The sequence below is a fragment of the Carcharhinus amblyrhynchos genome, chromosome 17, assembly GCF_965287045.1.
Source record: "Carcharhinus amblyrhynchos chromosome 17, sCarAmb.v2.hapA, whole genome shotgun sequence".
In the NCBI taxonomy this organism is placed as follows: domain Eukaryota; kingdom Metazoa; phylum Chordata; class Chondrichthyes; order Carcharhiniformes; family Carcharhinidae; genus Carcharhinus; species Carcharhinus amblyrhynchos.
In genome coordinates, this window is record NC_137340.1 from 32,942,867 (window position 1) to 32,965,083 (window position 22,217).

Below are 22,217 nucleotides of genomic sequence, written 5' to 3' on the forward strand. Positions count from 1 at the left end.
TCTGTCACTGAAGTAGATCTCAGCTGAGAGGGAATTGAATGCGTAGGTAGGTTGACTGCATCCTGAAAGGAATCAAGAGAAGAAAAATTAAGTCGCGCTCATTTGGAGAATTATGCTGGTACTTGTGACAGGTTACAGAACAGTATTGGTAGATTCTCATCCATGTTATTGACAACCTCGTGGCCCAGGACTAGTTAAAGGCTACCAGAATTTTAAAATCTGGCTTCAGACCGGTAGTGGACACTTAACTTTGAGTTCTTGACCCATCTCTTTTCACTACATCGTGGCTGTAACTTTAGAAAGAAAGTAATTGTTTTGACTGTTGCTTTATAAACTATATAATGTAAAGTGAAAAGTAATACAATTGCCTTTTGGCTGTGCAATAATTGGATAATCTGGAAATGATAAATTTGATTTGTTCCATAAATAAACTTGTATTTCTGTGAGGTTTAATTTTAAGTACAAATTGTTTGGGTTTAAATTCTGCAAAACTTAAATTATCTCCTACTTGTAAGTCAGATTCCAGATAATCTAGAAATTGAGTCCACACATTTCTTCTGGTCTGGTTGTGATCTCTTCGTTTCAATTCTTATTTCTTGAACATTTTATATTATTGTCTTGTGATAGCCTAAAATTTATGCTTGAGTATATCTAGGTATAGAGGTAGGTACAGATATTTAGCCCCTCAAGACTGTTCCACTATTCAATTATATCTTGGTCTATAAATGTTATTAGCAGTAAACAACAAATTATTAGCTTTGTGAAATGATTAATTTACAATTTGAAGATTGATCCGTGGGCTTTAAAAAACCTTGGTATTGTAGGTGTACTTTGCAATCTACCATACAAATATTTTATAGTCTACAAACGTCAGTGCCTAAACTACAAATATTGATACATGCAGTCTCCATTGATAGAGTAGAATTGGAATAGTTTAGCAGCTAGTAACCCGGGAAGTTGTACTGCATCATTTTTGTTTGTTCACGTATGTTCATCCTTCCTTAATAAGGACTTTAAGTGAATAAAGCTTTGCATATAGGTATGTCTGCACTCTTATATCCGCAGTCGGAATTTTATAATTGGGAAGCAAAGTGAACCTTGAATGGAATAATTATTGTTGGAGGCAGAACTTACTTCTATGTTTTTTATTCATTTCCATAGGATGCAGAAAATGCAATTGTGCACATGGGTGGTCAATGGCTGGGAGGCCGGCAAATTCGAACAAACTGGGCAACACGCAAACCGCCAGCTCCAAAGAGTGCACCAGAGAGTAGGTTTCTCAATCAATGTTACGTCATAATTTTTGAAGTTGGCCAATGTGCTGTCTTTATTGAATTGATGAAGATCTTGTATTTGACTAAGTCACCTTGTTAGCTAGTTTGGTGAAGAACCAGAGTCTGTTGTTGTCTTTGAAAGACTATCAATTTTTTGCAAATTATTTTGAAATAATGCACTTTTTTCAAGATTTGCTCAACAGTAATCAAAATTAAGGGCTTATTAACAGTGAGCACTTGCTCAAAAAAATAACCTCAGTTTCTGTAAGTGGGCAACAACTTTATGAAGGGACAAGCTGAAGAATTATATTTTGAGGTTCTATGGAGTGAATGTCTACTGGCAAATTGGAAAATGGTCAATTTAATATCCATTGCAAAGTAAGATGGTAAAACCAGGTCATTACAGATCATTGAGAGAGCTGACTCAGACACTAGTCAAGCAACAGCCTGAATAGTCATACACTCAGAACAGAATCATACCTTACACTTTATGTACCACTAATGTGACACTATTACCGTCTCTGGATATCTCCTGTCTGATGTGGAGGTGCCGGTGTTGGACCGGAGTAAGCACAGTAAGAAGTCTCTCAACACCAAGTTAAAGCTCAACAGGTTTGTTTGGTAGCACAAGCCGCAAGCTTTCGGAGCACTGCCCCTTCATCAGGTGGTGAAGGTGATCACCTGATGAAGGGGCTTGTGCTACCAAATAAACCTGTTGGACTTTAACCTGGTGTTGTGAGATTTCTTACTGTAATATCCTGTTCAAGCAGAGGTGGTGGCATAGTGGTATACATTTGCAAGGGAGTTTCCCAGAGAGTCCTCAGTGGGCGGTACAGTGGTTAGCACTGCTGCCTCACAGCACCACTGGCCTGGATTCAGTTCCTGGATTGGGTAACGAAGAACAACACAGCACGGGAAACAGGCCCTTCGGCCCAATGAGCCTGCACTGCCATTTTAACATTGAGTGCTCTCCTCTACCTATGACCTTTGTCTGCGCCTACTGGGGAGGATTGAGGGAAGACTAATTTAGGGACAATTTGTTATACCAATCAGCCTGAGAGCACATCTTTGGGGGTGTGGGAGGAAACCGGAGCACCCGGAGAAAACCCACGCAATCACGGGGAGAATGTGCAAACTCCCGCAGACACTGGCCCAGATCCAGCAAACAGTGATAGTCACTGAGCTGTCGTGTTGCCTGTCAGATGGTCCAGTTTAAGCATACACCAACGACGTGAAGCACTAGGCAACTCGCGAAGCAACATCCAAGAGCAGCCCTCGCACAACCCACCGCGTGTATGCCCTTTGTTGGACAACAAGGCGGACCGAATCACCTGTGAAATAAAAGAAAATACGTCAATAAACATGCATAACTTAGACACATTTGCGGAATCCCCAGAAGCTCAGAAGTAAGACAAGTGAGCCGTGAAATGTGTTGGAAGGTCCATAGGAATCAATTGATTCCCAGGGACGTCCCAAGGCTCTTGATCTTTATTTAGAACAGTCTTCTGTATCCCTCCATCTCTATTCCGCTCATGTGCCTATCTAAGTAAGCCTTAAACAACTCTAGCGTACCTGCCTCCACCACCCTACTTGGCAGTGCATTCCAGGCCCCCACCACCCTCTGTGTGAGAAACCTCCCTCTAACATCCGAATTGTACCTCGCCCCCCCCTCACCCTCAGTCTGTGGCCCCCTGTAATTTTTGTATGCAACCTAGGAAAAAGCATACCTCTGTTCACTCTACCTATACCCTTCATAATCTTATACACCTCTATTAGATCTCTCCTCATTCTCTGCCTTTCCAAGGAGAACAGCCCCAATTTGCCCAATCTCTCCTCATAGCTCAGTCCTTCCATACCAGGCAGCATCCTGGTAAACCACCTCTGCACTCTCTCCAGGGTCTCCACGTCCTTCTGGTAGTAAAGCGACCAGAACTGGATGCAGTACTCCAAATGTGGGTGAACCAACATTCTATACAACAACGTTAGACGCCAGCTTTTATACTCTATACCCCTCCCTATAAAGGCAAACATACTGTAGGCCTTCTTTGACACCTTCTCCACCTGTACTGCCACCTTCAAGGACTTGTGTACTTGCACCCCCAGGTCCCTCTGCGTTTCTATACTCTTAATAGGCCTACCATTTATCGTGTAACTCCCCCCTACATTATTTCTTCCAAAATGCATCACCTTGCATTTATCTGGATTAAATTCCATCTGCCATTTCTCTGCTCAATATACCAGCCTATCTATATCCTGCTGTATTGCCTGACACTGCTGCTCACTATTAGCAAGTCCAACCATCTTTGTGTCATCGGCAAACTTGCTGATCACACCACATACTCCCTCTTCCGAGTCATTTATATATATTACAAATAGCAAAGGTCCCTGTACAGAGGCTTACTGTCTGAAGAATCTGCACATTCTCCCCATGTCTGCGTGAGTTTCCTCTGGATGTTCTGGTTTCCTTCCACAGTCTGAAAGACATACTGGTTCGGTATGTTGGCTGAATTCTCCCTCTGTGTACCCGAACAGGCACCAGAGTATGGCGACTAGGATTTTCACAGTAACTACATTGCAGTGTTAATGTAAGCCTACTTGTGGCCCTAATAAATAAACTTAAAAAAAAATTGACTCTGGACCCCATATGGTTACATGGCATCAGGTCAAATGTGGACAAGGGAACTTCTTGCTGATTGTCATGTATCCACCCCCTTTCAGCTGATGAATCAGTACTTCTCCATGTTGAACACCACTTAGGAAGCACTATGGATGGCAAGTGTGCAAAATGTAATCTGAGAATGTCACTGTTCATCACCAAGTGTGGCTCAGTAGCACCACCACAGACCGAGCTGGCCAGGTTCTAAAGGAAGTAGCTGTTAGTCTGGAGTGTGTGGCAGATGGTTATTGATCCAACAAGAGGGAAAGCATACTTAATCTTATCCTCATCAGGAGGAGCGACCACCACCACAGTTTTTGTGGAGGTGAAATCCTGTCTTCGCATTGAACACATCCTCCAGTTTATGGCACTGCCACCGTCCTAAATGGAATAAACTTTGTGAAGATATCTCGCAACTTCATCCTCTGGGTCATCAGCAGCACAAGCATTGTACTCGACCACAATCTGTAACCCCATGGCCTGATGTATCCCATTCTACTGTTACCATCAAGCTCGGGAATCGGCCCAGGTTCAGCGAAGAGAGCATACCGGGAGCAACATTATACCTAAATGTGAGTTGTCAGTGTGGGAAAGCTACAACACAAGACTACTGGTATGCCTAAGAGCAGTGCGATTTCACAACCAATGGATCATATTCAAGTACTGGAGTCCTGCCGCATCCAGCTGTGAATGGTGGTGGACAGTTAAACAACTCTCTGGAGGTGCAGGCTCTGCGTACATCCCCCATCCTCAATGATGCAAGATGCCAGCACAGTACAAAAGATAAGACTTAAGCGTTCTCAACAACCTTCAGCCAGAACCACTAAGTGGGTGATCCATAAGAACATAAGAAATAGGAGCAGGAGTAGGCCATCTAGCCCTTCGAGCCTGCCCCGCCATTCAATAAGATCATGGCTGATCTGTCGTAGCTCAGTTCCACTTTCCCGCCCTCTCCCCATAACCCTTAATCCCCTCTCTTATCAAGAACCCATCAACCCGCTTCTTAAAAATATTTAGCGAGGCAGCCTCCACCACTTCAACGGGCAGAGAATTCCAGAGATTCACCACCCTTTGAGTGAAGAAGTTCCTCCTCAACTCCGTTCTAAACCGCCTCCCCTTTATCTTGAGGCTGTGCCCCCTAGTCCTACTGTCTTTTTTGAGCGGGAAGAGTCTCTCCACCTCTATCTTGGCCTCCTCCTGAGATCCCCAGCATCATGGATGCCAGCCTTCAGCCAATTTGATTCATTTCATGTGATATCAAGGAATGGCAAAGATTATGGACCCTGGCAAAATTCTGGCACTAGTACTGAAGCACTTTGTTCTGGAACTTCTTACATCCCTAGCTAAGCTATTCCAGTGCAGCTGCAGTGATACCTACCTGGCCAATTACTGCCCCACCAGAGTATCCTGATCATAAGTGATGGAATCATAAAGTGATTGCAGAGAGATCTGGATAGGCTGAGTGGGCGAGGACCTGGCAGATGGTGTATAACATTAGCAAATGTGAGGTTATCCACTTTGGTGGAAATAATAGTAGGAGGGATTGTTATTTAAAGGGCAAAAAGCTGTAGCATGCTACGGTGCAGAGGGACCTTGGGGTCCTTGTGCACGAATTGCAAAAACTCAGTCTGCAGGTGCAGCAGGTGATCAAGAAGGTGAATGGAATGTTGGCCTTTATAGCGAGGGGGATAGAATATAAAAGCAGGGAGGTCTTGCAACTGTACAGGGCACTGGTGAGGCTACAACTGGAGTACTGTGTGCAGTTTTGGTCACCGCATTTGCGAAAGGACATATTGGCCTTGGAGGGAGTACAGAGAAGGTTCACTCGGCTGATACCAGAGATGAGGGGGTTAGCCTATGAAGAGAGATTGAATAGACTGGGTCTGTACTCATTAGAGGCTAGAAGGCTGAGGGGGGGGATCTTACAGAGACGTATAAGATAATGAAGGGGCTAGATAGGGTAGAGGTAGAGAGATTCCTCCTGCTTAGAAAGGATAGCAGAACTAGAGGGCACAGCCTCAAAATAAGGGGGGGGGGCTGCAGTTTAGATCGGAGTTGAGGGGGAACTTCTTCACTTAAAGGGTGGTGAGTCTCTGGAATTCTCTGCCCATTGAAGTGGTGGAGGCTACCTTGCTGAATATTTTTAAGTCAAGGTTGGATAGGTTTCTAATAGACAGGGGAATTAAGGGTTATGGGGAGAAAGCGGGTAAGTGGAACTGATCCACTTCAGATCAGCCATGATTTTATTGAATGGCGGGACAGGCTCAAAGGGCTAGGTGGCCTACTCCTGCTCCTATTTCTTATGTTATGTAAGGGATCATCAACAACACTATCAAGTGGCACTTGGCAATAGTCTGCTCATTGACTTTCAGTTTGTGTTTTGTCAGGGTCAGTCAGCTCCTGGCCTCGTTTCAGCCTTAGTTCAAACATGGAGAAAAGAGTAAAATTCCTGAGGTGAGGTGAGAGTTACTGCCCTTGACATCAAGGCAGCATTTGACCTAGTGTAGCATTAAGGAGCCCAAGCAAAACTGAAGTCAATGGGAACTGGAGGGAAACTCTCTGCTGGTTGGAGTTGGACCTGGCACAGAGGAAGATGGCTGTGATTGTTGGAGGTTAATCATCTCAGTTCCAGAATATCACTGCAGGAGTTCCTTAGGACAGTGCGCTCAGCCCAACCATCTTCTTAATCAATGACCTTCCTTCCATCATGCGTACAGAAGTGGGGATGTTTGCTGATGTGCACAACAGTACCATTCATTACAGTATAGATATTTCAGCAGTATATGTCCAAATGTAGCATGACCTGGACAATATCCAGGCCTGGGGTGGCAAGTAATATTCATGCTCCACACGTATCAGGCATTGTCCATCTTCAGCATGAGAGAATCTAACCATTGCCCCATGACATTCAATGCCATTACTATTGCTGAATCCTCCTCTATCAACATTTTGGGGGCTATCATTGACCAGAAACTGATCTGGACTAGCCATATCGATAATGTGTCTATGAGAACAAGTCAGAGGCCTGAAATCCTGCCCTGAGTAACTCTCTCACCACTAAGCCTGTCCACCATCTACAAAACACAAGTCAGGAGTGTGACGGAATATTCTCCAACTGCCTGAATGAGTGTAGCTTCGGCAACACTTGAAGCTCCTAGGATAAAGCAACTTCGGCAGTCCTTCCACAAAGCTTCACTCCTATGAATTGTTGCAGCAGTTAGTAACATCAAGATGCACCTTGCCTGCAGCAACTTCTGAACCTATGACCATTACCATTTAGAGGAAATGATTTGCAAATTTAAAGACTGTTAATAGATGTAGTGTGTAATTGAGAGCTGAAAGCATATTGAATAAATGGAGGGAAAAAAATGGAGATCTTTATTACTTTTGTGGGAAAACTGGAAATGATTGTGGGTGGATTTGGGGCTATGATTCATTAGGTAATGAAGTGGCTTGCTGTTTAAAAAGTGAGTGAAACTCCTAGTTGAAGGGCTGTTAACAATTTTGGCTTCACACGGGATGAATGCTGAATTAACAAGCATTGATTCACACTTCTACCTGTTATTGGGAAACAGCAATGATGGGGTATAATGTGGAAATTCGGAGGCAATTTGGCATTTTAAAGTAAAGAATGGAGTTGATGGAAACTTTCCAATGGAAGGTAACATTGATTGAAGAGTAAATGCAAAGGAATTGGAACAGAGCAGGAGAAGTTTTATTTTAAACGAGTTGAGTTTGCGTATGAAGTAGTGATCATGCCTCCTAAGAATAGATTAAATGTGGCTGAGGAGTGGGGAATGTAGATTTCAGACCACTTCTCGTGTAGCAGATAAACACCAACTTTGACTACAGTGTGCACGTTTCTGTTTTGCAATTTTTATATAATTCTGTTAGCTTAAACTTTCTTTTACTTTGTGATGCCAACTTCCCTTTCCTCAGACCTAATTGTTAATTGTATTTCACTGTATACTCATTGCATCTCATTTGAAATGCATAACATATCATACAAAATCTTTTTGTTCTGGTTTGACATTACATTCTTTATAGAAGGATTTGTGCTTCGCAGCGCACTTCAAAACGTGCCTGTAACCAGGATTATAAACTTCATTCTCCTACTCTAAACTCTTGATGTGACCAGTCTTTGTGACCCGCTTACTTGTTATCTGTTTTTTAATTCATTAATTGGATGTGAATTAATTGGAAGTCACCTTGAACTGCTGCAGTCCCTGTGATGGTATGTGGTGATATACGAAAGTGATAATGGGAAGTTCCAGAATTATGGTGCAACAGCAATATATTTTAGACAGGGTGGTGTGTGACTTGGAGGAGAACTCATGTCCCTGTGTGCTGCTGTTCTTGTTCTTCAAGGTGGAAGGAGAAGCACTTCCCACATGTAAAAGGGGAGAACTTTTGAAGAGTATACTAGGCTGGGTGTCCAGATGCTTAAATTGTTTTTGGGTGCCCTAGCTGATTTTATTCCTAGACGACTTGGAATTGTGGGTTAAAATGGCTTGAGGCCATTTCAGAAGGCAGTTGAGAGTCAACTATACTGTTCTGGAACTGGAATCTTACATGGGCCGTACTGTGTAAGGATGGCAGATTTCCTTTCTTCACAGATATTGGTGGACTGGATGGGTTTTTAGTGGTAGTTTTATAGATCCCATTACTCATGGTAACTTTTTATTCCATCTTTATTTAATTAAATGAATTTAAATTCTCCAGTTGTGATGATGGGGTTTGAACTTGTGTTGCCAATTCACTAATCTAGACCTTTAATTAGTAGGCCAATAACATAACCACTTGTGTTGTGGGCAGGAGTTGAAGAAACTTTTTTTTCTCCTTTATAGGTAGTTCAAAACATCTAAAATTTGAAGAAGTAGTGAATCAGTCCAGTTCCACAAATTGTACTGTCTACTGTGGAGGTATTGCTTCAGGCCTAACAGGTATGGACAACATTGATTTAATAAAAGACAAATGGTACCAGTATTGATTTAAAACAAAATATTCATATATTGTTGGACTAACATTCTTGCATGTTTTATAATCCTTCAATTTACAGAACAGCTTATGCGTCAGACTTTCTCACCATTTGGGCAAATCATGGAAATTCGTGTTTTCCCAGAAAAGGGATACTCCTTCGTTAGGTAGGTTTTGCTTGTAACATCTTTTTGCTTTGTTGAAATATAATTATTTTAAATGTAAAGCCATTCTTAATATTTAAAAAGCTCGAGTTATTCTGTGGCTTTTTTGGTTTTCACATGTAAGTTGCAATGTATTTTGTATTTTTACAGATTACTTATATAATTTGTCCACTAGTTCCCTTCAGTGCCTCTGGTATATTCATGTTGTCCATTTTAATTTGAATATGGATAATTTTTAGATTATTTTGGTCAGATTAGTATGAACTATTACCACTTCATTTCAATTGTTCCATTTTGCTTAGGTCTTAAGCTATATTGGAACATGCTTTCTGATGGATGAGGGATACAATATGCTAGACCTCAAGCTGTTAGAATTGAAATATTTCAATCAGTTGGAAATGGTGAAATGGCTACACAACCTCAGCTGTGAAATTGTGGGGCCGTATAACCTCTCCATTATTGAATTCCAAAGATGAGTTGGGGAATCCCTCTTGGAACTTTGCACATAAGGGTTTGCATGGCAGTGGTCCAAAAGCGCTGACTTCCTCTGGACAATTGCACTGTGCTGGGAATCTTTGAAAATGCAATTTATGTTGCTAACTTTGGATGTTTTCACTATGATTACACCAATAGTTCTTTAAAGTTGGTAGAGTTAAAGGATCTTTCTTATGGGTAACTACTACCAACACTTCCTACATAAAGTGTCCACACTCTCACATCCTGGACTCCCACCAAGGGACTCCTCTCCTTACCCGACTGCCCCTCACTCAGTTTTTCACACCCCAATCCTCTTGAGCACTCAAACCTGATCCATCTATGTTGATGCTCACCTTATCCCTGGCCTGTCAATTTCGCTGGACCTTTAGGCTTACCTAGATGACAGCAATCAATGCAGTGAAAAGAGGACATGTCCTCAGTCCAATTCTGCTGGACTGTAATGCTGGCCTTCAGAGACAACTGTTCTGCCTGGTTCTTGCCTTGTCTGAGGCAGAAGGTAGGGTAGGACAGGCATTGAAGAAATTTACCATGGTGTGACAAGCTGACGCTGATTGCTACTTCAAGGAAGTTACAGCCTTTCATGCTGTGTACATCCCACAATTATGTCTACTTGTTTGCTGGGTTGGTATCTGCTGCATGAATGTTAACTGTTGTTATGTAGAATTCCCAACATCTAAGTACTTTCTTAGTGGATTTTTCAAGTTTTTGCAAATGGCAAGGCTAGTGATGGGTGTGACTTCTTCTATCTTGTCAAACATGATAGCCTCTTGATGGATAGTAGAAAGAGCATTGTGCACATTGGGTCTGTTAGAATGGAGTTGATAACTTGCACATAGCCTCCCTGTGCAAGCCAACTCAACAAGAACAAGTCACCTAATCTCATCAAGAAGATTAGCATAAAAACAGCATGTCAATCAGTGTACTTGGTTATTGATTATATGTTTGAACAGGCCTGGTCGTTCCCAGGATTGATGGAAAGTTAGAAAGGGTTGAGTAGGAGTGAAGATTCCAGTTACACTTTATTCTGCACTAAGAAAATGACATTTGCTCTCCCCGGGCTCAAATGTGACCAGGATTCCTGTTTCAGCCTGGATACTTTAGAGCAGGTGCCTGTCAGACTGCTGACTTACAGGAGGCACTACAGTTGTGGCTGTTAATCGAGGTGGCGTGATCAGAGATGTTGCCAGGATTGCAGATGCAGAATGAGCTGGTGTGAGTGCTGTTACTCCTGCACAAACCAGTACCTTCCAGATGAAAGTCTAGATGCTAAAATGGCCTTGTGCATGTTTTCAATGTGTCTGGTGTATAGCAGGGGTGTGCAAATTTTTTGGCCCTGATTTTGAAGCATTCTGCCATGAGTCCTTGAGGCTGCTTCAAACTTTTGATGGAAATTGATTGGTGTAAGTTAATCATGTCAGAAATTACAAAAGCTAATGTTCTTGTATTTTTAATAGGTTTGCAACCCATGATAGTGCTGCTCATGCAATAGTGTCAGTTAATGGAACCACTATTGAAGGTCATATTGTTAAATGCTATTGGGGTAAAGAAACTACTGATTCGGCTAACAAGTATCAGCAGGTAAGCTGGCTTAAGTAACTTGCTTTTACAGCTGAATTTCAAACTTTTTGCTTTTGCTGCAGCCTGTCGCATGTAACTAATATGTAGTAATTTTATTACCCCCCTTCATTCAGATGGAATTTGCTCAGCCCTGGGGTCAGTGGGGCCAGTGGTATGGCAACGCTCAACAGTATGGTCAGTATGTAGCCAATGGTTGGCAAGTGCCCTCTTACGGCATGTATGGCCAAGCGTGGAATCAGCAAGGATTTGGAGTAGAGTAAGTAATTTACTGGATGAAGTACCTTGAACTCACTGCCCAGGTGAACCTTTTGTGGAGAAACTGGGTGTGCAAAATTATATTTCCCTATAATTCAGCCTGTGTGTGTAACAGTTCTGTAAATGTGTCCCCTCCCAATTTTAACTGTCATATTAAATCCTTCTTTATATGCCTGTTGAATATTATTGGGAAATTAATATGTTGTAACTTAAGTCATGTCCAGTTCATGTGCTGTGATCAGTAAGGACTTCTAAGTTAAATTCATTGAAATACTTCTGTGTTTTTTTGCAGTCAACCTCAATCTGCAGCTGCCTGGGTTGGTGGATTTAGTGCTCAGCCAGCCCAAGGGCAGGGTACTGCTGTTATACCTAACCAAGCTGGCTTTGGGATGGCAGGTTACCAGACGCAATGAGCAGGGACTCGTTCTCTTTACCTACAAATGAGGAACCCAGATTTTTCTAATGGCGCAACATCAACATGTTCACTGACACCATGAACAAAATATAGACTATTTATTTTAAGGCTGAATATTTTAAAAATTCTATCACAGCTGAACTCATGGTGGAGGATGTGAATGTTTCCCTGTTCTGCTCTTTCTTTTTTGTTTGGGACGGGGAGGGGTTGGGGGGGGGGGAAACACATAATCTGTTAACTTGTTTTCAAAGTGTGAAGTAATCGAGAATGATGAATTTATTTTGAAAATGAAGTGCTATTGTGTATGAATTTAAAAAATAAATACAGTGTTAGTGGGAAAATGTCAACCAGACTTTTGACAATCTTTTCTTTTAGTTGAGCATTCCACAAGATTAATTTCGTATTCTATCATTGTAAAGGGAATTTTAAAGCCTTGTATCATGAAGTCAGGCTTAATGTTCAATAAACACAAGACAACTGAATCTCGCGTTGCGATGGACCAACTGCCTGCTGTTTTCAGGGAAGTTCTAATTCATGGCCATCCTAAAATGCCAGCGCACTGGCATATATTGAGATGCATCAAATTTAACACTCGGGCTTTAAATTTTTTCTTTCACTTTGTCTTATGGATTGAACAAGAAGCCCAATGAAGGCAACAGTTTTTTAAAAATGTGTTGCATAACACTCTAAAATTAGGAAACTGAGAAGGGAACACTGGCTACATTTGGACAGCTGGAGTCCCTTGTATTATTTTGGCTATATTAGAGACAAGTTCTACATACTTGCATACATACGGACAAGGGGATTGGGGTGAACGTCAGAAGTGTAAATATCTATAGATAACATTTAATACACCAGTATGATTATTAAAGCATGCTCTAGTGTAAAGGTATCACAATTCCTACTTTGTGTCAGCGGTTGAGATTTTTAAAAAGCTATTCAATTGTACAATACTGAAGTAGCAAATCGCCCAGAACGTGCAATGTATAGCGGTGTTTCACAAGAGTATGTTAATATATCTTTCCTACTGCAGTTAATGTGGTATGTAAAATTATACAAAGTAAATTTCAAACTGAAGCCTTAAATTTTATTTCTTCAAGCTGCTTTGGGCATAGTGTCATTAAGAATAGTTTGTGCTCTTTGCTTTTCTACCTATTTCTGTTGCCGTGCTTAATATCATGCAAATTTATTGAACCATATAAATTTAATGCAAGGTTGAATAGTTGCATAATTTCTTCAGGCCACCAACAAATGGGAGTATTTTTAAGTCTAAAATTAAAAATGTAAAATACAACAATCATGTCAGAACCCACTGTTTATTTTTAACAATAATGTGTGCCATTTGTTAATTGAAGGTGCAGTGCAAAATTCTGTACCATTTATGAAGTTTCATTTTAAATATATTTTTGAGTGGTTTGCATGTTGGTGCGTTTCACATTTGTAAAATAATTGCTAGCTCATTTGAGTGTGGAATGGGTGGATTATGAAGACATTGAAAGCTAATTAACATTAGTCGTTTCTGGATTATTTCTTCTGTATCTAAAGAAATAAAATGATTTTAAAAAATAAACTACATGGTTTCCATTTCTTAGATTTGTGTAGCTCGATGAAAACCAACCTGCTTTGAACACAAAAATGGCAGGTAAAGCACATAAATACTTTTTGGTTATTTGAAATTACAAGGCTTTAATTTGTTTCAGCTTACTATCTCAAGCATTATCTCAATCTCTAAAACATTTGTACCAAATTCTCATTTGGAGGATAAAGCAAATATCTGGTGCCAAGAGTGGGAAAATCCTGTTGTTCAAATATGGAGTATTCTTGGGCTGTGACGTGGAGTAGTGACAATCTTACACTGGGCTTAATTTATATTATTGCTGATGCAGGAATCTGATGCTGATATGTTTTACTTGTGCTGGCCAGTAATTTGTGCCTAGTGAAATGCATTTCAACTTTGTTTCTCAGGAAGGTAAAAGATACTGGTGTACGAGGATGGTATGGATCACAGAATTTGTACTGGGCTATAACGGCATTTAGAGCATTTTTATTATTTTGTTTTTTCCATGAAGCTTGTTGTATGATAAGCTGTACAGATTGTAAATTTAAAGTGCAGGTCATGAGAACAGAAGCAGACAACAGACAAACCTGTTTCATCATTCAGTTACATCGTGGCTGACCTATACCTTCATTTGGACACTAATCCACAATGTTTGATACCCTTGCCTAATGATCTTTGTTTAGCTTCAATTTCAATTGATCCAATGTCTAGCCTTTGGTGGGTAGGGGGAGGAGTTCAGATTTATACTTGCTTTTTTCATGGTCTAGCTTTGATTTTAAGATTCTATGCTGTGTTTTGCATGCTCCTGCCAAAGGGAATAGTTCATCTGTATTGACTCATTACTTATTTTAGATGACTTGATTAAATCAACCTAAATTCAAGAAAATACAAGTTATTCAATCTGTCGTTGTAATTTAGTTCTTTAACCTCAGTATCCTTGTGAATTTGCACTGTACCCTGTGAGGCTAATAGTGCAGTCCTTCAGATTGCATTCAATATTTCGGGTGGTGGTTTGACTGACACTCAGAACAACTGAAAATACAACATTCCTTGAAATGGCAAATAAATAATTCTCTTCTATTTAATTTTGAATTTATTCAAACGTTAAATCATCATTTGATAACTGCTCAGGAGCTGTATCAATAGATGGAATGAACCTAATTTATTTAATGTCTGTCAGTGAAAAAAACTACCTCCATTTTCGGTGTACATTAGTTTGTGAAAATGCTTCACTTGTTTTAATTATGGACTTTTTTATTAAAATTATTGTGCTTTCTGATCCTGACTTCCAAAGGTTAATCTGGATAATACTGTAGGTATTTAATATAAAAGGACAATGGTAGATCTTTTATGGCACTGTTTGTGTTAATTATATGTGATATATGGTAGTGCTTGCATGTGGAAGTAAGTTGCACATATCCACTGAGAATTTAAAAAATAGATATTCTGAGAGACAGTGAAGCAAATGTTTGAATTTCCAGAAGCTAAGGAGCAGATTTTCCTTAACTGTTTGCAAGCAGGCAATTTATACATACAGCAGATATATAATGATTGCTTTGGCAGTCAGCACCTTTTGCTTTGAAGACAAACAAGTTTCCAATTTTAGAGCCTGACAAGCTAAAAAAGTGCAGTGGGTTTGGAGGGAACTCAGCAATTAGAAAGCATTGGATGAGTAATGGAAATATGTGGTGACAGTGAAAATTTAAAGGAAGTATTGAACATAATTATAAAAGAATAGCAGGCAACATGCATTGTTTCGTAAAGCACACCAAACAGCCAGCCACTGGTGAAATTGCAAAATAGGGGAGAAATTTAACTTTGAATTACCTATATTTCTGGGCATGAAACATCAATTTCTAATGCCTGATATGCCCTGGCGAAATGTTAGTTGCCAAATTGGAAGCTCATATCTTGGATGCCCCAGCACCAATCTGAATAAAGTTTTAGGTCTTTGTGAGTGCAAATTGGGGTGGGAATACTATGACCCCAATTGAAATGTGTTAAAGTTGCACCTTGCCAATACTGTTTAGTGCTTGGTTTTAAGTGACCTAATCAACTATGCTTCAAGACATTTGGAGCTGCCCAAGGTCCGGAATTTGTTACATTTCTGTGAAGCCAGGCAAAGGAGGAATGCTCACCTAATTCCACAAATACAATAGTTTTCCAGCCTAGATTCTTAGACCCCATAAATTAAGACATCACATTCTTGGCACACTTAGGTAATTCATAAGGCTTGCGTTGATATATTGTATGATATATTAGCATAATGATAAAGTCTTAAATTGTATATACCAAAATGATTCATGAATTTTGGGTTGTGTGAAAGTCTTAATGGTGGTATCCATTTACTGCTTTTAAGAAAACACGGAATGAACTGAAATAATAGCTCAGACATGTATATTTAGGCTCCAAGTCCAGCTTAGCAGTAAATAGAAGCTTAAAACTACAAAGCTGAATGTCTATAAGAATTATCTGAGGCTAGGACTTCTGATTAAGGTTATAGTTAGATTGTTTGGGAAAGCTAGGTACACTCTTCCCGTTAGTCAATGGTTGCACATATTAGGTTAAAGTCGATAGTGGTGTTGATACAGGTGCACCTACTTGGGCTAAATGATCAAAGTTACCTGCAAATAGGATATAAAAATAGTATTGCATCACTAAGGTCTTTGCACTTGCCGAGGTTTAACATTTGTCACAGGACAAATAATAGGGGGCATTTGTCAGGGGTAAGTTTGGAGTCAGACACTTGCTAAGAAGTTAGTATGTGTGGAGGACGTTGCCAGTTGACAGACATTTGTCACGAACTGGGGGTTGTTCTAAGAACCCAGTTATTAGGGGTCAATGATTCCAGCATCAACAGATATTACAGGGCTCAAGTAATTGCCTTGGGAGAGTGATAATATACAAGAACTTAGCTGTCAGTTAAAATGTAGCTGGGGCAAATTAGTAGTGAAGTGCAGTCCTCGTCATGATGGAAAAATTGCAGTTTTTGTTGTATTTTTGAGTTTTTTAAATTCATGCTCACAGCTTTGCATGATTTGATTTATTATTGTCACGTATTAGCATACAGTGAAAAGGATTGTTTCTTGCGCACGGTGCAGACGAAGCATAATGTTCATAGAGGAGAGTGTGCAGAATGTAGTGTTACAGTCATAGTGTGTAGAGAAAGATCAATTTAATGCAAGGTAGGTCCATTCAAAAGTTCATTGGCGACAGGGTGATGATTGGTATGTGACCTCAGAATTTTGCATCTTTTTCTTGATGGAAGAAGGTGAAAGAGAATGTCCGGAGGTGCGTGGGGTCCTTAATTATGCTGGCCGCTTTGCTGAAGCAGCAGGAAGTGCAGACTGTTGATGGATGGGAGACTGGTTTGCATGATAATGGATTGGACTACATTCACAATTTTGTAGTTTCTTGCAGAGCAGGAACCATACCAAGCTGTGACACAACCAGAAAGCATGCTTTCTATGGTGCATCTGTAAAAGTTAGTGAGTTGTAGCAGACATGCCAAATTTCCTTAGTCCTCTGAGAAAGGCTTTGGTGGACTTTCTTAACTAAGGGGGGACCTGGACCAGGTTGTTAATGATCTGGACACCTAAAAACTTGAAGCTCTTGAACCCAGCTGGGGTGGGGGGGGGAAGGTGGCATGGTGACAGTGGTTAGCACTACTGTCTCACAGCACCAGGGATCTGGGTTCACTGCCCCCTTGGATCATTTATTCGCACATTCTCCCTGTGTGTGGGTTTACTCCAGTTTCCTCTCACTGTCCAAAGATGTGCAGGTTAGGTGGATTGGCTATGCTAAATTGTCCCTTCGTGTCAGGGGGATTAGCTAGAGTAAATGCATAGGGTTATGGGGATAGGGTCTGGTTGGGATTGTGGTCGGTACAGACTCGTTGGGCTGAATGGCCTCCTGAACTGATGGATTCTGATTCTTTCTACTTCGTCCCTGTTGATGTAGACAGGGGCATGTTCTCTTCCACACTTCCTGAACTTGATGACAATCTCCTTCGTTTTGTTAACGTAGAGGTTATTGTTTCTGCACCAGTTCACCAGATTCTCTCTCATTCCTGTACACTGTCTCATCATTGTTTGAGATCTGACCCACTACAACAGTGTTGTCAGCAAACTTGAAAGTAAAGTTGGAGGGGAATTTGGCCATGCAGTTGTAGGTGTATAAGGAGTATAGTAGGGGGCTGAAAATACAGCATTGTAAGGCACCAGATTTGAGGAAGATCATGGAGGAGATGTTGTTGCCTATGCTTACTGATTGTGGTTTGTGGGTTAAGGAATTCAGGATCCAGTCATAAAGGGAGATGCCGAGGCTCAGCCAAGGAGTTTGGAAATAGGTTTTGTAGGAATAATGGTATTGAAGGCTGAGCTGTAGTCAACGAAAAGGAGTCTGACATTGGTGTCTTTGTTACCTAGGTGTTCCAGGGTTGAGTGCATGGCCAAGGAGATGACATCTGCTGTAGACCTATTGCGGGGGTAGGCAAATTGTAATGGGTCCAGGAAGCTAGAATTGATTTGTGTCATGACTAGCCTTTCGAAGCACTTCATAATGATGGATGTCAGAGTCACCAGACAATATCACTAAGGCACGTTGCTTGGCTTTTCTTTGGCAAGGGATGATGGTTGTCTTCTTAAAACAGATAGGGACCTCAGTTGTTGTAAAGAGAGGTTGAAGATATGTGAATACCTCCACCAGTTGATCCGTGCAGGATCTGAGTGCTTGTTCAGGTACTCCATCCGGGCCAATCGCTTTCTGTGGGTTGACCTTCAAGAAAGCTCTGCTCTGACATCTGCAATGATGCCATTGGAGTTCAGTTTCAGTTTTGGGAATTAGTGTTAGATGCATCAAACTGAAAGAAAAGTCTCTCCCTGTGTTTTCTTTAAAAATTCTGCTGGTTAGCTAAAAACAAGATCTTGTTTTCCTGAAGGGTAAAAATCTGCTGTTGAGAGCTGGACTAGAGTTTCTCTGGTGTTTTGGGAAGCTGTCTTCAAATTTGTTGAAGAGGACTGCAGACTTCAACCAAAAGACTCAATTTCCAGTATTATGAGAACATTGCTCTCTGCTGTGTTGAACGTGTTTAAAGTGGTTGTCTATAGAAAGTTTGATTGGAACACATTAGATATTCATTAAGGATTATGCAATATAATGGTTTTGTTTCTTGTTTGTAATTGATATAAGTTGTTGCTAATTTTCTTACTGTACATGTTAACTATATTTTTAACTATGTTTGATAAAAGCTCCCTAGTGGTCATTTGAATTATACCTGAAGTGAAATGCATCATGCTTATCCTAATTCAAGATGCAAAATTTGATTTAGGCAGGCTTCATAAGAGATGGGAGTTTCTGGTCTGAACCATAACGATTTCCATTAGAGAGAACACTCAGCGGGCAGCTGTGAAGTGTGTGGCTTCAGCAGTTAAGGTGGGCTGGGAAAAGCATCCACTTGAGCTGAAGTCTTACAAGCTGCAAAGGAACTTTTTTTGGATGTTTTGGCTAAGCTAAGATCTTGAAGGACATTGAGACACCAGATTCAAGAAACCAAGAGAAGACCTCCAACAGTCCTGAGAAAGACAGATTGACACTCATCCAACTTGTATATCATGCCACATCTTGACTAGTGAAATGTTAAGTGTCAATCATTGTTGTCCAATAAACCTTGCTGGTTTGCATTCTAGATTGTCCTGGCTTATAGCATTATTACTTGACAAGAATTTTCTTACTCCATGGCTTGATATAGCTTCTAATTGCCTACACCATCCTTTCCTATTTTGTGTGGGGAGAAACAAGGATATGGATGGGAAAGGGCAAAGAGTAGGCGTGATATTCAGCATTTTTGACAGCAGATGCCACATGAGAGGCACCTGTAAGGGATGAACGGAATCTCAATACTTGGCTGTAGGTAAGTTTTCCCACCTTCATGGGAAAAAATGGCTGGAGATTAAGGAATTTCACTGGAAGAACCAAAGAAGCCAGACAAGGTACCAAAACTCTCAGTTTATATCAAGTTGTGGAATAACCTTTGAATGCACACAAACCAAACATATACCAGATATAAAACTGAAGATTATTAGTGACTTGCATCGTGGCAATAGCAGTCCACAATCTGGAGAGTTCAATGAAGACACATTTGTGTTGAAATGCACACTTTTGGACAGAGCTATCTATTGTATGTTGACTACATTTCCAGCCCTCGTAGGAAAGGACATTCCCTGCACCTGCATCTTCATGAATATCCATGCAGACGGTACAAGGATTTGTGACCTTTCCCATGTTTGACATTGTCAAAGGTAACTTGGGACATAACAAATCAGTGTAAAATGTTACTTTTATAATTGCCACTTTATTAAAATAGGTCTTGTTTGCATATTCAGCAACTTTTTGCTTTGGGGAGTAGTCTGCAATTCCGATTACTGGACTGAGGCATTGGCCACCAATGTGTTTCTGACCCCACCACAGATGCTATTGGTTATCAACTTGGGTTTCACTATTTGGTATGCCTATAAATCAGGAGCCAGGTTTTTGTTCAATTAGTTAATCATATGTTTGTATACTCCATATACCTTTTCTCATGTCAATGTATAGTGTCTGCTTCATTTCCTCTTGACTGAATTGTCATTTGGGCTCAGTGGATCAGTCCTTCAACTAAAAAAATTGTCTGAATGGAAAAATGTTTCCCTTGTGGTGCACTTAAGGAAATAATTCACTCTGACAAGTATGCTTAGTAATCTTTCACAGCTATTGGTTAGGTGCATTGGCCATGCTAAATGCTCCTTCAGTGTACCCGAACAGGTGCCAGAGTATGGCAACTGGGGCATTTTCACTAACTTCATTGCAGTGTTAATGGAAGCCTATTTGTGACAATAAATAAAAAGAATGGTTTTCATGTAATATATAAGTATTCAGCTTTACTCCATAGAACTCGACTAATACTTTGGTGTTTCAAATTATTTGATAGTACAGAACTTGAGTATTGCTGTAAAAAATCTGAAGCTTTACATTTTGCACTCAGTAGGACAAACAATAGCACAGTGGTTAGCACTGCTGCTTCACAGTGTCAGAGACACTGAAGCAGGTTTGATTTCGGTCTTGGGTGATTGTGTCAAGTTTGTATGTTCTCCCCATGTCTACATGGGTTTCTTCTGGGTGCTCTGGTTTCCTCCTATAGTATAAAGATGTGCAGATTGGGTGGAGTTACGTGCATAGAATGAAGGGAAAGGGCTTGGGTCAGATGGTCTTTCAGAGCTGGTGCAGACTTGGTGAGCTAAATAACCTCCTCTTCACTGTAGGGATTCTGCAGTTCAAATACCAAAGTTCAAAGTGAGCAATGATTTATACAACATGAGAAAAGGAAGCTGATTGGTTAATAAGTCAGTTCTGATCAAGGCATTGCCAAGGAGAATACACGAAGCAACATTTGTCCTCCATTCAATGCCAGGACATGTTCTTTCTACTTGTAGAGGATGTGTAAATAAATGCACCTTCTAGCAAGTGTAAGTGAGCCACATTGCTTATCAAAAGCAAGAGGTGTCCAATCATTAAATCTCATCAAACATTAAACATTATGTTCTCAGTTTTGCAAGCAAAGCCTTATTGAGTATGCTCAGTACTAAGCCCATTGCAAATAGCCAAAGGGACATGTTTGATGCAATCCATCAATTGCTGGGGACAAATGGCAATGTACCTGACATCACACCAGCACTGATATTCATTTACCACATTACTCAGTTGTGGTAGGCAGAATATCTTTTGGCTTGATGGAAGTATCCTGCTCATGGAAAATACCATGTGTCGCGACAGCATAGATGTGATTTTGCAGTTATTTTATAATTGTCATTATCTTTGTTCTGGAAGCAGTATAGTAAGGAAAAATTGCAATTTATTTCCAAGATCTGTGGAATCTAATTTGAAAAGGACTTTAAAGAGTTTGCATCAATTGTAAAAGGATTAGTAGCCATTTTCTTGAATAATAAGTGACCTGGCGACTCAACCTGAAAGCAATATAAACAAGAATGAACCTGGGAGACAGAGACCTGCAGAGTTACAAATGGTGGGAGTTCACAGATGCAATCACAAAGAGAAAACAGACACAGCAAGTTGAACATGGAGAATTCTTGAGAGGAGAAATATGTAAACCTTAAGAACGAGTCATATTTTCTCTTTGGCACGAAAGGAGACAGAATCCCTTGGAGGGTCTGTGTGAGCTGGCTAAAAAGATCTAAAATCTGGAAAGCTGTGTGATTAACTTAAAGACGCTGAAGAGCTGGATGTTTTCCCAAAAGTGGCAAAGCTGTGAACTGGGTATTGTTGTTTTTGTTAGTTGTAAAGAAACTCTGGAAAGCTACACCATCTATATCTCTGACTTGAGAAAGAGAGGATTCATTGAACTGTGCCTTGTTGCTGATAATTGTACCCGTAAAACTCAAAGGTGAAAGCTATTTTCAGATAGATTCCTAATCTACCTTGCACGAATAAACAAAGCACTTCATCGAACTGTGCACCTACATAATACCATTCTTGTGTGTGGTGTGATGCAAATGATTGTGATTGTTAGGACATATCTTTGCATCGACTAAAGGGAGATTAACTTTATTTGAAGTATCCTTTGCCTTTTTATTCATTAGTTTGTGCTGGTTCTGATTAGTGTTAAAACAAAAGCTAAAAAATGTGGAATCTTGTTGGTATTTTAAAAAATTTGTGTCATTTTGGCAAATTTGTTTATTTTGGTTCATGGTTTCCCCACAGGGATGATAATATAAATATAGTGGATGAAATCTAATGACCTTAAGCATCTGTTATGAAAGAATAAAATTCTCATTAATGAGAGAAACAC

At 40.4% G+C, this 22,217-nt stretch overlaps 1 protein-coding gene across 4 annotated transcripts in view; it reads left to right on the forward strand.

The window, feature by feature from the left end:
• The window catches only part of tial1 (TIA1 cytotoxic granule-associated RNA binding protein-like 1), a 38,469-nt gene extending 25,100 nt beyond the window's left edge, over positions 1-13,369 (forward strand). For 2 of the 4 annotated variants that reach the window (XM_080205747.1, XM_080205748.1), the window contains exons 7-12: positions 1,162-1,270; positions 8,778-8,873; positions 8,990-9,074; positions 11,024-11,147; positions 11,261-11,403; positions 11,695-13,368. In XM_080205747.1, the coding sequence (XP_080061873.1) occupies positions 1,162-1,270; positions 8,778-8,873; positions 8,990-9,074; positions 11,024-11,147; positions 11,261-11,403; positions 11,695-11,815 (678 nt within the window). In that variant the 3' untranslated portion in view covers positions 11,816-13,368. Of the gene's footprint in view, positions 1-1,161; positions 1,271-8,777; positions 8,874-8,989; positions 9,079-11,023; positions 11,148-11,260; positions 11,404-11,694 lie in introns of those variants that run through there. The other 2 variants (XM_080205750.1, XM_080205749.1) reach the window with 2 other exon arrangements.
• Positions 13,370-22,217: the final 8,848 nt, after the last annotated feature.